The following is a 14,408-nucleotide window of genomic DNA, read 5'->3' as shown; positions in this document are numbered from 1 at the left end:
TGTTCTCTAAGTATAACAACACCCTCCAATGTGGGTGTTATTGTGTAAATAACACTCTTTCAGGGGTGTTATTTACGTAGGACAGTATTGCTTGCATAGAACACACAGAGCTGCACAGCTCCACTCACTAGAGTGTACATAACTCACACCTGTAAGTTTTTTTGTGCTAATGTAAAGCAGGGAACACAGTGCTACAGTATTTTGTACCTTTCAGTATGCATAACCAAATACCTGCGAAGTTCTTGTATGCTAATGTAGAGTACACGGAGCTGTACTGCTTCACATAGTACAATGTTCACAGAGCTGCAATTGTCTGCACACTACAGTGTACATAACTCACACCTGTGAGCTTGTTTTGTGCATGTAAAATAGGGTACACAGTGCTGCACTGTTCCAAAATCTATGGTGTACATATCCCACAGATGCAAGCTTCTTTTGTACTAATATAAATTAGGATACTTATTTCTTAGCTGCAGCATACCCTACTGACTTACAGTTCAGCCATCCCAAGCATTTTTTAAGTTGTGTAATTGTGCAAAGGGTACAGAGCCTCCCTGCCCTGCACTGTTCTAAGACTCTTGCATCCCTCCGCTCCAGAAGCATCATTCCCTTCTCTTCTGGCACTCAGTGCACTATTGCAATGTGTGCTGCGGCTTAAGTTGTGCACACCCTTTGACAGAATAGTCAGATTACCTTTTTTGTAATTAATGCAGAAGCTGACTCTGAATTGGCCACCTAGTCCCTTCATTATTGGTTGAATTTTCTACTGTGTAAATGCTAAATGTACTTTCTCTGATGTTAGCTCTTCCATTGTCCACAAGAAATCATGCATAAAGTAGAGCAATAATAATCAAATATTAGTATACTATCATATTGAATGTTAAACTGTCACTTGCGTCATCACCGGTATTTGTGACCTCAGCAACACATTCTGTAATCACATGACACAAAGAGCTGTAATACAGGCTATCTTCCCAAATTTATGACTTTCTCTGAAGCCATGCTACCACTACTAACCTCCAATGAGTTTTCTGTGGTGTGCCACCAATGGATTATTGTATTTATTCTTCAGTCCTTTCACAGGATATTGTACAGTTTATTTTTTTAAGTACTTAGATGTGTATATAATAAACTTGCACTGAAAGTACCATCAAGACTGTAACAGCCTGCAACTGCCATTGTAGATTAATTGTTGGTGCTAGAACTCTGTTTTCAGTGTTTTCATTGTTCTAACTACATTGAAATAATATTGTAGGAACTCGAGACAGTGTTGTCACAAGTCGCTGTTTGACTGTCAGGGTCTTAATGACCATTGACTTGCATTGCTCTTTGTGAATTATGCTATAACATTTGTGATGTGTCAGAAATCATAGCTGGCAATATTTTGCGTGTTTCTGTGTGGCAACAGGAAGTATACAAAAATATTGCACTGTTTCACCGTGGGTGTTCATAATTATCGAATGGGGGTGTCTTTTGATTAGAATTGCTAGAAGGACAATGTTCTTTTGGCATAATTCCATAATGCATTTGGCTAATGTTTATATCTTGCACCGTAGGCTTTCCGAGTCTGACACAATGGTCCTCTCTCTAAGTACAAAAAGTCTTTGAGCCTCCTTTAGCAGTCATAAAATTAGATACGACCTTCCCACACCGAAATGTATATGCTGCAGCTTATGAAAGCAGACTAGCCTCTTTTTCAGTGTCACACATTATGATTCAGCTTAATACCATTATCTGTTGATCTATGAGTGCATGCATTCATTAGCTATTATCCCACATGGAGCCTTATCAAATGTAAGCAAAATAGCTAACATTTTCATTCTGACACTTTTGCAGACTTCAGTGTCTGTGAAAACAGCCCCACAATTCCCTGGAGACTGGTTTTCACCTTTGTGCCATGGCGTATATCAGGTTAAATACATTTAACTATAATTTAGCCACTGCATTGTTAATGATACTATAGTATACACAAAGTGCTCAGCAGGTTATATGAAGGTTTTACACTCTCAGCTATCAGGACCTGTGAAGTCCTAGTACCATTTGAGAAATATTCACTTCTGTAGATTAGTAGCCATGGTTGTCACACATTCTACACATTGCCTTAGCAGTGCTGGGTATTGTATATTGTTTTGGCTGTATGTTCATGAAGAATATTTTGTGCTGCATCCATTATAAACTTCAGTATGGTTAAGAGGATGTTCCTGCTGCATTCTGATAGAAAGACAAATCATGGAAACCTGCATAAGATAGAACAGACTGCTGTAACTATTGTGTAGTCTTTCCTGTAGAAATAATGCAGAGTTCAAGGCATATGGTGGCTTAGCAGCATATTTTCAGCATCCCTTAAAAATACTGTATTGAGCAAATCAGCATACTTTGTTGATTCAAGGATGCAGTAACTGAATAAAGACCATGAAAAGCTGAAAGCGCTTCATAGAAGTGCAGTAAAGTTGTTATTGATACAAAATGCACGAGTAGTCACTGAGGTTTGTGGGACACATACCTCTCAACTTATTAATGCAAGAAATCTGGACAAAGCCAAGGATAATGGGAGCACAAAGGCCCCAAAAATAGGGAAATATTTTAGATATTACTCATCTAATCTCAGAAAGTAGTTAGAATAACAGGGTCTGTGTCAGCATGCATTTTCTGAAAGGTACAAAGTCAGAAACTCAAATGTCTACGATTATTTAGTGAATGAAGTCCTCTGTATTTTGCCAGAAAGCCACAAATTGTGTGAGGAACAGACACAAAATATGAGCCATAAATCTGGACATTCTGCAAAAATTTAGGCAGTTGAGAGGTTTGGTGGCATGCAAAGCATGAGGCAGTTAAGGTAACCTTTTCAGAAGAGTATGTAACTTTTCAGGAAGTAGGTGAAGCGTAATGGGAAGAAACATTTGTTTACAGAAAGAGTGGTAAACTTATAGAGTAGTCTAACAGCTGCAGAATTGCATAAGCATATGTATACACGTGGCCCACTTGAAAATTTCAAAGTGGTAGATAGAAAAATACTAAAATCCTAGTAGCAGTAGGAAGTAGTGGACAGATAAAGTAACAAGTGGTACAGGCAGTAGGTAAGGAATTGAACATTGCTTGACTAGAAGACTGTATCTGATGTCATTCTGGGAGATGTTGACATAAATGAAAAAAAAAACAAGCTTCTGAAAGTGTGACAATACAGTAACACTGTATTTTTAGCATATAGTAAGCTTGTAGCACATCAGTTTGAATGAGGTTAGGGCAGAGCTGACTAGGTTTGCTATGCAGTCTGTGTACTGCTTACACACCCTTTTTGATTTCTTGTTTACCTAAGCCTCGCTACAAATGTCAGATTCTTATCTCTGCAAACTGCAGTGCTCTCATGCTGTTTCTTTACTCATAAACCATGCTGCAGCTGGCTGTGGAAATAACATTCTACAAAAATAGTTTTGATATCTAGTTGGAGCAGCTATGAGTACTGGTCACAAATTTAAGTTTAGCGACGGGCAGACAGCATTTGTTTTTTTGATAAATATCTTTTGTCTGTTTTATTTGGTAAGTAGGTAAACCATTTATTGAACCAAAATTGTGTTAATTGTGCAGGCAAATTTCTGTTTGATTTTTCTCTGTTTTATGGTTATTCCTTTAGTAACAAGAAACACCTTTATTTATTTTTCCTTTTGCTACAGCTTAAACATCATCATTAAAATGGGAAAGCAGAACAGTAAACTGCGACCTGAGGTAATGCAGGACTTATTAGAAAGCACAGACTTTACTGAACATGAAATCCAAGAGTGGTACAAAGGCTTCCTCAGGGATTGCCCTAGTGGACATTTATCAATGGATGAGTTCAAGAAAATTTATGGGAACTTTTTTCCTTATGGGGATGCTTCTAAGTTTGCAGAGCATGTCTTTCGTACCTTTGATGCCAATGGGGATGGCACAATAGATTTCCGAGAATTTATCATAGCCCTGAGTGTGACATCTCGTGGGAAGCTGGAGCAAAAACTGAAATGGGCGTTCAGTATGTACGATTTGGATGGGAATGGCTATATAAGCAAGGCTGAAATGCTTGAAATTGTACAGGTACATCTTTTGGGGGGGTTTTGTGCATGCGAAATAAAAGAAATTGTAACAGTGTCTTAACTGTTTTAACTTTAACTGATACTTTAACTATCAGTACAGTAGTGATTATTGAAAGTTCTGTTTTGCAATGAACTTGCATGTGTGGTATTTTGAAGTTATGCAACTGTTTCTTTTTTACATATACTGTGACCTAGTCAGTGTGACCTATTTCTTGCTATAGTTCACTAACTTTTTTACCTTTTTTTAACTGATACTTTAACTATCAGTACAGTAGTGATTATTGAAAGTTCTGTTTTGCAATGAACTTGCATGTGTGGTATTTTGAAGTTATGCAGCTGTTTCTTTTTTACATATACTGTGACCTATTTCTTTTTATAGTTTGCTAACAGCAAGTGCAGTTTTGCTGATTTTACATTTAACCATCTCGGGGAAAAACTTGTAACTGTACAGTTCAAAAACGATGCTGTTTGTTTCTTTTGGCTTTTCCCGGTTAGGGGTCGCCACAGCGGAACTCCAGTCCGCTAATGATTGGCAGTAGATTTTGACGTGCTGGCTTCATCTTGCAAATGTGCAAACAAAAAGTATTTGCCTGCTGTACAGGAGGTTTTATGTTTGTTTTGTGACTTTTCCCTACGTTTTCAGGTTGCACAGATCAGTGCTCATGTCAGCATCTGCACATATAATATGGTCTACTGACATGCTGGCCTCTGCCCACCGAGTCTTATGACCATTCTTGCCTTGCCAGTACACTTTCTGAGGCCACATCTCATTTCACCAGGTAGTCCATATCAGGCAGTCATGGAGTAAATTTATGGGATACCTGTCAGTCATCTGGTTTATTTTTCAAGGAAGACAGTGAATCACACTGCTTAACATGTGAGGAAATTTATTCAAGAGGTGTGGGAGACACAGAGCTATAATCCTGTTTCAAAATCATGTTTTATATACCTGGTTCCTGGTTCTAGTATTGATGGAGATATTGGGCTTGTAGAGAAACAGGAGGTCCAAGACAACTGGGTCGATAATGTCACAATAAGTAATACAGAGCTCTCCACTCAAAAGTCAGTAAGACAGTGAATATGGGGGTAGAACTTCCAGTCTCAATTGATATCTCAAGAACTTCAGACCTGTGATGTGTTTGCTTAGGAATCTTTGGGGTCTTTCTAATTGTTTGATATGTTTAGTAATACACACTTCAAAGTAGGCACTGAATACTATACTTGACCTGATCGATGCTGAGTATAAGGGAGGGGTTACCCTTTAGACCTTGTTGATATTCCTTTGGTAATTAGCTGGGGTAAATAAAAGGATTTACCAGCTACCATTACATTATGGTCAATGGAGATGGAGCCATCAATTAACTACCTGGGTGCCTAATTACATTTCTGTTGTGTACAGGTTTGTTGTCTAGACAGTATGATGATAAGAGGAGTTATATACCAAAAGTGATGATGCTTCACTTTTGAGCATTTAGTTTGAGGCCATTTTAGTACACCAAGGGGTTAGTAGGACAAATCCATCATGGAGAGTTCAGGTATAATAAGGTGACTTAGACAAGCCCCAGTTTGCAATCATCTGCAGACTTTGTTGGCCAGAAATCTTTGTTCTTCTGCTTGGAGATCTGAAAAGTAAATACCAAAAAGGAGAGCTCCCAGCCTAGAATCCTGAAGGACACCACTGGTCACTTTCACACTTTTGATGAAGCACCAGTAACTCTCATTGTGTGGTTTCTGTCTTTAAGCTAGTTTTCTATCCACCATACCACATATTGGTTGATTTTTAAAGCATTTAGCTTTTGTATAATACCAGAATAGGGAATGATTTCAAAGGCCTTAGTCAGGTCAAGCTATCCTTCATGCACTGCCATCTACAGCCTCCCTAACCACGTGGGCTATGCATTAGGGATAAAACTAGTAGCTAAATGTAAGTTAAACAGTTTGAGGAGTGTGACTGCTAGGACATGTATAACAGTATCAATTATTCAACTGGTATATTGCCAGGTCCCATGGAGGAAGTATTGGCCTTTTTTACCTTTTTTAGTAAATGATCTTAAAAATTTCTAAAAGGGGCAACACAGTAATACAATCACATAATAAGGTACATAACAGTAAAATACTTTCACAATATTTACAAGTTGACTTTGACAGTAGTAATAGACATATACACAAACTTTACATTATTCTGGCAAACTATATGTACGCATACACACACACACACACACACACACACACACACAATCTATATATATATATATATATATATATATATATATACACACATGTGCGCACACGCACACACACACAAATACACTAATGAGAGCTGTCCACTGTCCCTAAAATGCTTGCTTTGATTTTCAGTGAGTAGGTGTTCTTTCTGTTTAGCCTTGAAGCCCTTTGTGGCATCTGGAAGTTGCTTCCAGCATGCTGGACCTGTTTTTGCAAATACTGTCTCACCAAATGGATATGTAATCAAGATTATGCATTGCTACTTTTTTAACCGTAGCTGGCTCTGTAAAGGAAAGCTTTGAAACTTACAGTGAGCAGAGAAACAGGAGGTAGCTAAAAGAAGTGTAGCTGTGGCTATTGCAGGTAGGTAGTGGGACTTTTGTGTCAGCAAGTAGTAATGACTATAAGGGTATGAGAGAAAGTTACATCTACTAGTCGTGTTGCCTAGTTTGGAGAAACTGGCAGTTGGTACTTTCTGTGAAGGACTGTGATAGAGAGACTAGCTTAGGCAGTCATATGTTTGTGATAGTGCTTTTCTTGCTATAGAGGACAGGTATGAGAGTGTATAACAAAGTTTTAGTTTAGTTAATTATTTTAATCTCTGTTTCAGTATGAATTGTATGTGGAGGGGGCAAAAGAAACCTGGGTATCTTTGTTGCTGCAGACTGAATTTGTGGTCATTCTGTTACACTCAGAGATAACTAAAGTAAAAGTTAAGCATTAAAATTTGCAAAATGTATTTAAACTAAGAAATAAATGTCAAAGGAGAGCATTTATTGAATAGCAGTCATTTGGCAGATTAATAAAAAATGTGCCCTATTCGACTATGAATTGCACGTGGTTTATGTTTGTATTGATAAAAGATGGTCTTGCTTCACAGTCAACTCTAGTCTCTGTTATATGTTGATGGAACTTTTGATGATGGATTTTTTTTTTTTTTTGGTAAAGTTAGGTGGTAACCCAAAAATGTGTATTTTCTTACTCTGTGTGACTATAACCCATATCTGGAGTATGTTGATTTGCATTGTTTGTTGAAAGATTGTTTTTTAGTTTGTGCCACTTGCTGTCTTTATACTTGAAAGTTCTAGGTGCTCTGCAGTGCCTCCTACAAGTTTTAAGTGACAATGATTAGGTTTTCTTTATTAAGATATGGGCTTGGATTGTTTATTGTATCAAGCAAATTCGTTGCTATATTTTCAACTTCTAAAAAATCCACAATTATTTTGTGTCTCTGATATGTCATTGTTTAAATCAGTGATTTATTTGCACTTTGGTTATTTTTGAAACAGTCCATAAACTATGGTTATGAAGAATGGGCATTTTTAAAACATGTTTGCACCTTTAACTGTTGCTACATTGTAGATGATTTTTATGTTATAAAACCAGCCCATTTTGTTGACGTTGTTGGCCTGCATTAGAATTACACTTATTTAACAAGTAGGCACGGTATGTATACGTGTATGGAATTTAAGGGGTCTACTTTATGCACTCGAAACATGAAAAACCTGAATCTGAATAGCGCGATACATAAAGAGCGAACAGCGAATACGTTGAACATAATAAAGCACGAAATTTAAAACCTCGAACCGTCATAGTCGGCCAACCCACCACCCGCAACACACTACCTACCCAAACACACTAAAAAAAACCACATACATACACTAACCAAAACCCTACTTCTAACCCTAAATTAAAGCACCAAAACCCTACTGCTAACCCTACACTAACCCCACTTACACAACTATCTATGCACTATCCTTAACCCCTCCCTAACCCCAAGTTCCATCACTACCGCACACTTCCCCTACGGAGCTATACCCAAACAAACTAAATATTCCACACACATACACTTAACAAAATCCTACACTAAACCTTACATACATTACCTACACAAAACCTTACATACACTACCTACCTGTGCACTTACCTTAACCCCTCCCTAACAATAAGGTCCATAACTATCACACACTTACCTTACGGAGCTATACCGCAGATGGGCTAACTATGCAAATTCGATATTTCCACTTTTGTGGTTTCGTTCGTTCGACGTATTCGTGTTTTGCTCTTTACTTGTCGCACTGTTCGGATTCGAGTTTTTTTCAGCTTTCAAGCACTTAAAGTAGACCTGAATTTAAGCTCACAGAGGTACTTGACAGATTTTAACTACTTAACAGCAATACAAGGCACAAAATGCAAGTCTCACTGCATCATTTGAACTCTTTGGCTATGTCTAACATGTCATCAGTTATTACATAAGACAATTGTCAGCAAAGGTTACTTGTCTTAAATTACCAAAAGTGCAGTATCTTAACACTGCCCTTCATGCTGATAAATGTGTATATAAGGTGAATTTTAAAAAGGACTGATATGGTATTTTGAGTAAATATGTTGCTAAAATGTGTTTAGACTCATTTACTAAAATTCACAAGTATATTGTTGACCTTTTATAGTGAGCATAAACTACCGCATAACCAACCTCTTCTACTTTTCTATGTAATTTATGAGTCATAGCTACTAATTTACATGACAATTTGCTATTTATATTAAAATCCTTCATGCTAATTTATGAAATAGATTTGCATTGTCTTACCAAACCTTAAAATCATAGAAATAACATAAAGTGACAAATTATGTAGCCACTCAAGCAATCTAATAGGATTTAGTTATACTTTTTTATCCATGTTACACCCCCCCTTGTATTACTACTTTATCAGGATATGAAAGTACGTGAAAGAAAAAGAGTGAATATTTAGTCTTTGACATTAGTAACCATCAGAAGAGTAGCTAGCGTGGGACAAAATGGCAGCTTTCCCAGGAATAAAGTGTTAGGGGGTGCGATCAGTAGATGCCATGATGATCCAATTGTTATTCAGTGCATCAATGCTGGTATTGCATTTGCAACTGCGACTGAAAGCTTTAGCTCTCTGTGTGTGGCTTAAACTGTAGCAGCTGCTTGTGATAAACGTAGCAAACAGAAGTAGAAAGGAAAGAAGAGTTTTTTTTTCCTTTTCATTTCAGAGTTGAGGAGTGTAGATTGTGAAGAATGGCTAGCTAACTTCTTGGATGAGGAGCACCTGACTGAGGAAAAGACTTTTTTTTTTCCCAAAATATAGTTGAGGGCCTGAGAGACACCAGAATAGGGGCGATGGCTAGCTAGGTACACATCTGGTAATCAATAGGGTGAGCACAGCATTCTGCGTGTTGCATTACTGCAAAACTCATCTGTCTAGCATGATATTTTAAAATATTTTACCACCTCTATCACTGGAGTTTTATTCTAACTGCACCCCTATTTCCAGCAGGAATCACTGTGGTTGCAATCAATAAGCTATGTATTATTTAAAATGTAAATGCCCTCAATTTAACAAGAAGCTTCCTTTCTTCTAAGACTTGTTTTTCATATCTTTGTCTTTTTCACTTGCGTACCTCTTTTAAGATGAGTATCATTTTCACATTTTACTGGGAAAGTGTTCTAGAAGAACATCCTTTTGAGACCAAGTCTTCTCACCTTATGATATGTAAAAGAACACACTGTATTGACTTTACTGTACTATGCTAAGGAAATACATTATTTCTTGTAAAGAGGCTTATTTCCTCCTACATTTTATTAAAGTCCAGCTTTGTTACTTGTTGGTAAAATGTACAGCATTATTCCACTAAGTATAAAAATAATGTTTGACATTCAGCTGTCTGTTCATAGGTTCATAGATTAGTACTAGGCTAACTGCCCTTGTGAGCCATTTTAAGCCTAGCCAATTATCCCCTGTGAGATTCAAACCCTGCACCTTGTGTTTGGAAGGTAAACACCTTAACCATTAGGCCACCCTCCATGTAAAGTCCATATAGCATTTTATCCAACTCTGACTCCAGAATCATACAAATGTGCACAAACTACCAAGCAAAATATTATATTAACAGAGTATTTGGTCAGTCTAATCAGCAGCCCTAAATTAAATACATATTGAAAAAAATGTCAAATATTTATACCCAGAGTCCCAGAAGGGTCACAATACCAAGGTCCACATGTATTTTATGTATTAAGTGCACACAATTTCTACTACACCCATCACAGTAGTATGTGATAGGCAGCATCCCCAAGATGTCCATTTGTCCTTAATATCTATTTTCTGTGTGCTCATGTCTCTGGTATTCCACAAATCAACTTCTTCATGATGAGTATTATTTCACATTGTAGACCTCAGTCTAAATGGATACTGTGGCAGTTGTGTGATGGTCATTGCTTAAGAACCTTTTGAGGAACAATGGGGTTCTTTCAGCCAGTGTGTGGAGGTCTGCACACACCATGACAGCAAATTTGTGGCGGTTTATAGTGAGCTTGTCACCAGAAGTCCAGTACCACATCACTAAAGTCAACTTGTAGTTTTTCTTGCAGCTTAGCAAAAGAGTTATCTGAGTTTAAGGTCAGGATATTATCTGCATACAAGATGAGATTAAAAGAGAAGACGACCTCAGCTTTAGATCACTGACAAACAGAAACAAGAGCATTAGGCCTTGTACTATTCCTTTTAGCTCACAACAGTAGAATGTATCTGTCATCAGGAAAAGTGGGAGTATATGCTCACTTGATATGTTCTGTTTGAAAGATAACTGTTAATCAGTGATGCACATGTGGTAATCTTGTATCTGAAATTGATCTAGCTGCTCCCCCACCACCACCACCACCATGCATCCCCAGTGAGAGAGGGCGCTATTACTGCTGTTTTTATTTTACTTGAATTACTGTCTGTTACATATCAGTGCCAACTTTCATTGGCCAGTGGGCACTTGTCTGTTTTAAACCTGTCGTATTTTAGATACTGACACTGTTGTGCTGGGCTGCAACATGGACAGCCTGCCTTGCACTTTGCTACTAGATGTGACTTGAAAAACAATCCCACAACATCTGGGAGGTAATTTTTTTTATATTTATTTGTATGTTACGGTGTGCTGGTGCTGATTGAAAAGACCTGTTTTGTGCTATGGTGAGTTTGTATCTGAAACTAATGTAGCTGGTCCCCCAGGAGGAAATGTGTTAGCGCTGTTGCTTTTTTTTTTTTCTGGCTTGAATTACTTTTGGTTACATAGTAGTGCTAACATTTGTCAGCCTGTGTACTCCTGTGCTCTGCTTTAAACTTGTCATGTTTGGAGCTGCCAGCATTTTATTTTGCTGTGCTGTGATACAACCACTGTCTTGAACTATGATACTACATTTGACTTAGACAAAACACTTACAGTTCTCCAACATTAGGGAAGTGAGTTAGCAGAATATGTAACAGTACCGAGGTATATACGGCAGTAGCAAGCACATCTTGGTAATTGTTCTATTCTTCCTAACCCCGATTCCCTGAACTAGTATACATCAGTTCTCAGCTGATCTTGGCTGCACTTTGTTGCATATTATAACAGTTTGGGAGCATTTTGTGTATAAGTGACATTGGATTTAGCATTAACTGTTGCTCCCTACGGTGCATTTCTCAGCTATGGAGAATTGATTACTGTCCTCCTCTGTTGTATCCTTGCAGTGGCTGGTGCTTTATGGGCCAGCCATATTGCAGTCTTTCTGTAATAGAACAGTAACAACTTGCTGCATTACTTCTACTTTCTAATTTCTGGACTGTAGATGTTATTACATGAGCCTGCTGTAAACAGGTCACATACTGTGTTATGGCAGCTTTCCCCAGTGTACCAAACGTCTCTTACAATGTTTTATTGCATTAGCTACCACATGAAGTTTTGCAGACGGCTATATCTACACCTTCTGGACTATTGTGCCATGGCATCCAAGCTTGCTGCCTAGTCATACACTAATAATTGTAGCATTGTAATATTCCTTCCTGCTGGTCAGGCAGTCATATTGTAGACACCTCGAATACTGTTGTTTTATTATGGTGTAGCATCTGTGCCTGTTGTCCTTATGCCATAGTATATTGTGTTACAGTGAGTTGTACTGTACTGAGCTACAGTGGATATAAAAAGTGTACACACCCCTGTTAAAATGCCAGGATGTTAAGTTGTCAATCTCGCCTTCATTCTTGCTGGATGGGTTCGGAGCCGATCCTCGGCTCCGACTCGGCACTAGCTTTAGCTCGAGAACTCCTTTTACCAGCTCGAGGCAACCCTATATCCCATGATGCAAGGCGGAACTACCTCAGATCTCGTTTGCCGCTTAGCGAAAGAGGTCTCCTTTGCCAGCTGAGGTAAGTTTTTCTTGTTAAATAAGAAAAAAGTTAGTTAGGGGTTTAATTTCCCTTCAGTGTCAGGTTAGCCTGTATTTAGTACAGCCCACCCTATTCCCTTCCTTTTTAAACTTTTAATATAGTTTTTCACTGAAAGTTTTAGTCAGGCCTAGTTCCCCAAGTTATTCCCTTCCTGTGTGTCTGTGTAGGGATTAAGTTGTGTGTTTGTGGGGACTGTGTGTGTATATCCTGTTAGGATGTCTAAGGAAGGCAAGGTCTCAGGCTTCAAGAAGTGTGACCAGTGCTGTCAGAAAATGTCCCTGACAGACGGTCACACTTCTTGTGTATTGCCTGGGGCCTTTGCACCTGCAGGACTCCTGTGCGTTGTGTCATGCCTTTAGCCAGCGAGTCCTGCAGGAAAGGAGGAACAAACTGATCCTCCGAGGTTTGTTGAAACCTGAAGGTTCTCCTCCTAAGCAAGGGGCAGGAAAACCTCTTAAGCCACCGAAGGCTCAGGCTACAGTGTCTAAGCCTCCTCCGGTGGCTCCGGCTCCGTCGGAGCCGATATCGGCCCCGGCTGGAACCGATGCTTCTTCTGCCAGAGTAGTGGGTTCGGTGCCGGCCGGCTCCGATACCCTGACTACTGTTGCCTTGTCGGCTCCGGCTGGAGCCGACACTTTATCCAGCATCGGAGCCGAGAGGTCCTCGGCTCCATCTGGGGTTCAAGGGACTTCGGGTTCGATGGGTCCGGCCCCCAAGAGGTCCCGGTCCCCTTCGATCCTAAGTATCCACTCGGCTCCGGGGTCTCCTCTTTTGTCGGAGCGGAGCCATCGGAGCCGATCTTCGAGATCTTCCAGGCTGTCTGACCACGATTTGGAGAGGGTGGTAAGCAGGCTGTTGAAGTCTCAGGCACTGGCCCAAATGCTCCATAGCCCGTCTCAACAGACTTGGCTACAGCCCCAATTCTTGAGATTCCTCCTCCGACTCCACACCAGAGTTCGGGCCGGAGCTTCTTGGGACAGCGACTGTTTCGATGCGGAGCCGATACATCCTTCGGCTCCGTCATCCTCGGCTCCGATCTCCTCCTTGAGACTTTCCTTGGAGGGATCCGGTCGTCGGGTTTCCACTGTCGGCTCCGCGGGGCTAGTGGCATCGGACCCTTGTCCGACCCGCTCTCCCTCTCGGAGCTTCGCTTTGGTAAGCTCGGCGCCGACATCTGCCTCGAGCCTTCTCTCTCCTTGGAGCCGACCATTCCTGTTTCTTCGGAGCGGGTGTGTTCAGGTCTCCCGGGGAGAGGAGCCTTTGAGGTGATGAGGAGTGTCCTGGCCTCTGAGCCTGGTCAACGGTCTATCCTTCTAGCTCCTCCCTCATCAGTGCCTGCAGAAGCCTCTTGCCAGCCTCTTGCTCTCAGGCCCAGGGATCCATCGCCCCAGGTTTCCCACTGGGAATTTCCTCCTCTTCCGAGGTTTCTCCTGACCCTGCAGGTGAACCCCTCGGAAGAGGACGGGTAAGAGGAAACACACAGACTCCCCTGAGTCTACTACATCTGATACCGACTTAGATGAGTCGGAGGGTTCCCCACGGTCCCCCTCTGAGGATGTCTCATTTTCAGACATCCTTGAGCTCCTCAAACAGAGGGGAATTGGCCCTCCATTGACCCCTCCGAGGATGAGTCGGTATACCTGGAGGCTTTTGGATCCCGACCCTCCACCTCCTGGGTGTCTCCGCCTTTCGACCCACTCATGCAGGTAGTGGCTCGGAAGGCGTGGCTCCAGATTCTGTGGAACCTGTCCCCAGGAGACCATCCAAATTCATCACGGCCCCTTCGAACAAACAGTTCCTGTCCAAAGGTGTCTCTGTGGATGCTATGGTGGTGGCGGTGGCCACTAAGAAGGAACTGGCGGATCCTTCAGTACCTGTCCATCCTCCTAATAAGGAT

The 14,408-nt window shown here is 40.4% G+C and overlaps 1 protein-coding gene across 4 annotated transcripts in view; it reads left to right on the top strand.

Moving 5' to 3' along the window:
- NCALD (neurocalcin delta) overlaps positions 1-14,408 on the top strand; it is a 1,186,843-nt gene that overhangs the window by 818,663 nt on the left and 353,772 nt on the right. For 3 of the 4 annotated variants that reach the window (XM_044065662.1, XM_044065663.1, XM_044065664.1), the window contains one exon: positions 3,672-4,068. In XM_044065662.1, coding sequence (XP_043921597.1) covers positions 3,691-4,068 — 378 coding nt within the window. In that variant the 5' untranslated portion in view covers positions 3,672-3,690. Of the gene's footprint in view, positions 1-3,518; positions 3,538-3,671; positions 4,069-14,408 lie in introns of those variants that run through there. The other variant, XM_044065665.1, reaches the window with a different exon arrangement.

The sequence above is a fragment of the Protopterus annectens genome, chromosome 3.part0, assembly GCF_019279795.1.
Source record: "Protopterus annectens isolate FY-2018-M chromosome 3.part0, PAN1.0, whole genome shotgun sequence".
Taxonomy (NCBI): Eukaryota; Metazoa; Chordata; order Ceratodontiformes; family Protopteridae; genus Protopterus; species Protopterus annectens.
This window is presented reverse-complemented; position numbering and strand designations above follow the sequence as displayed.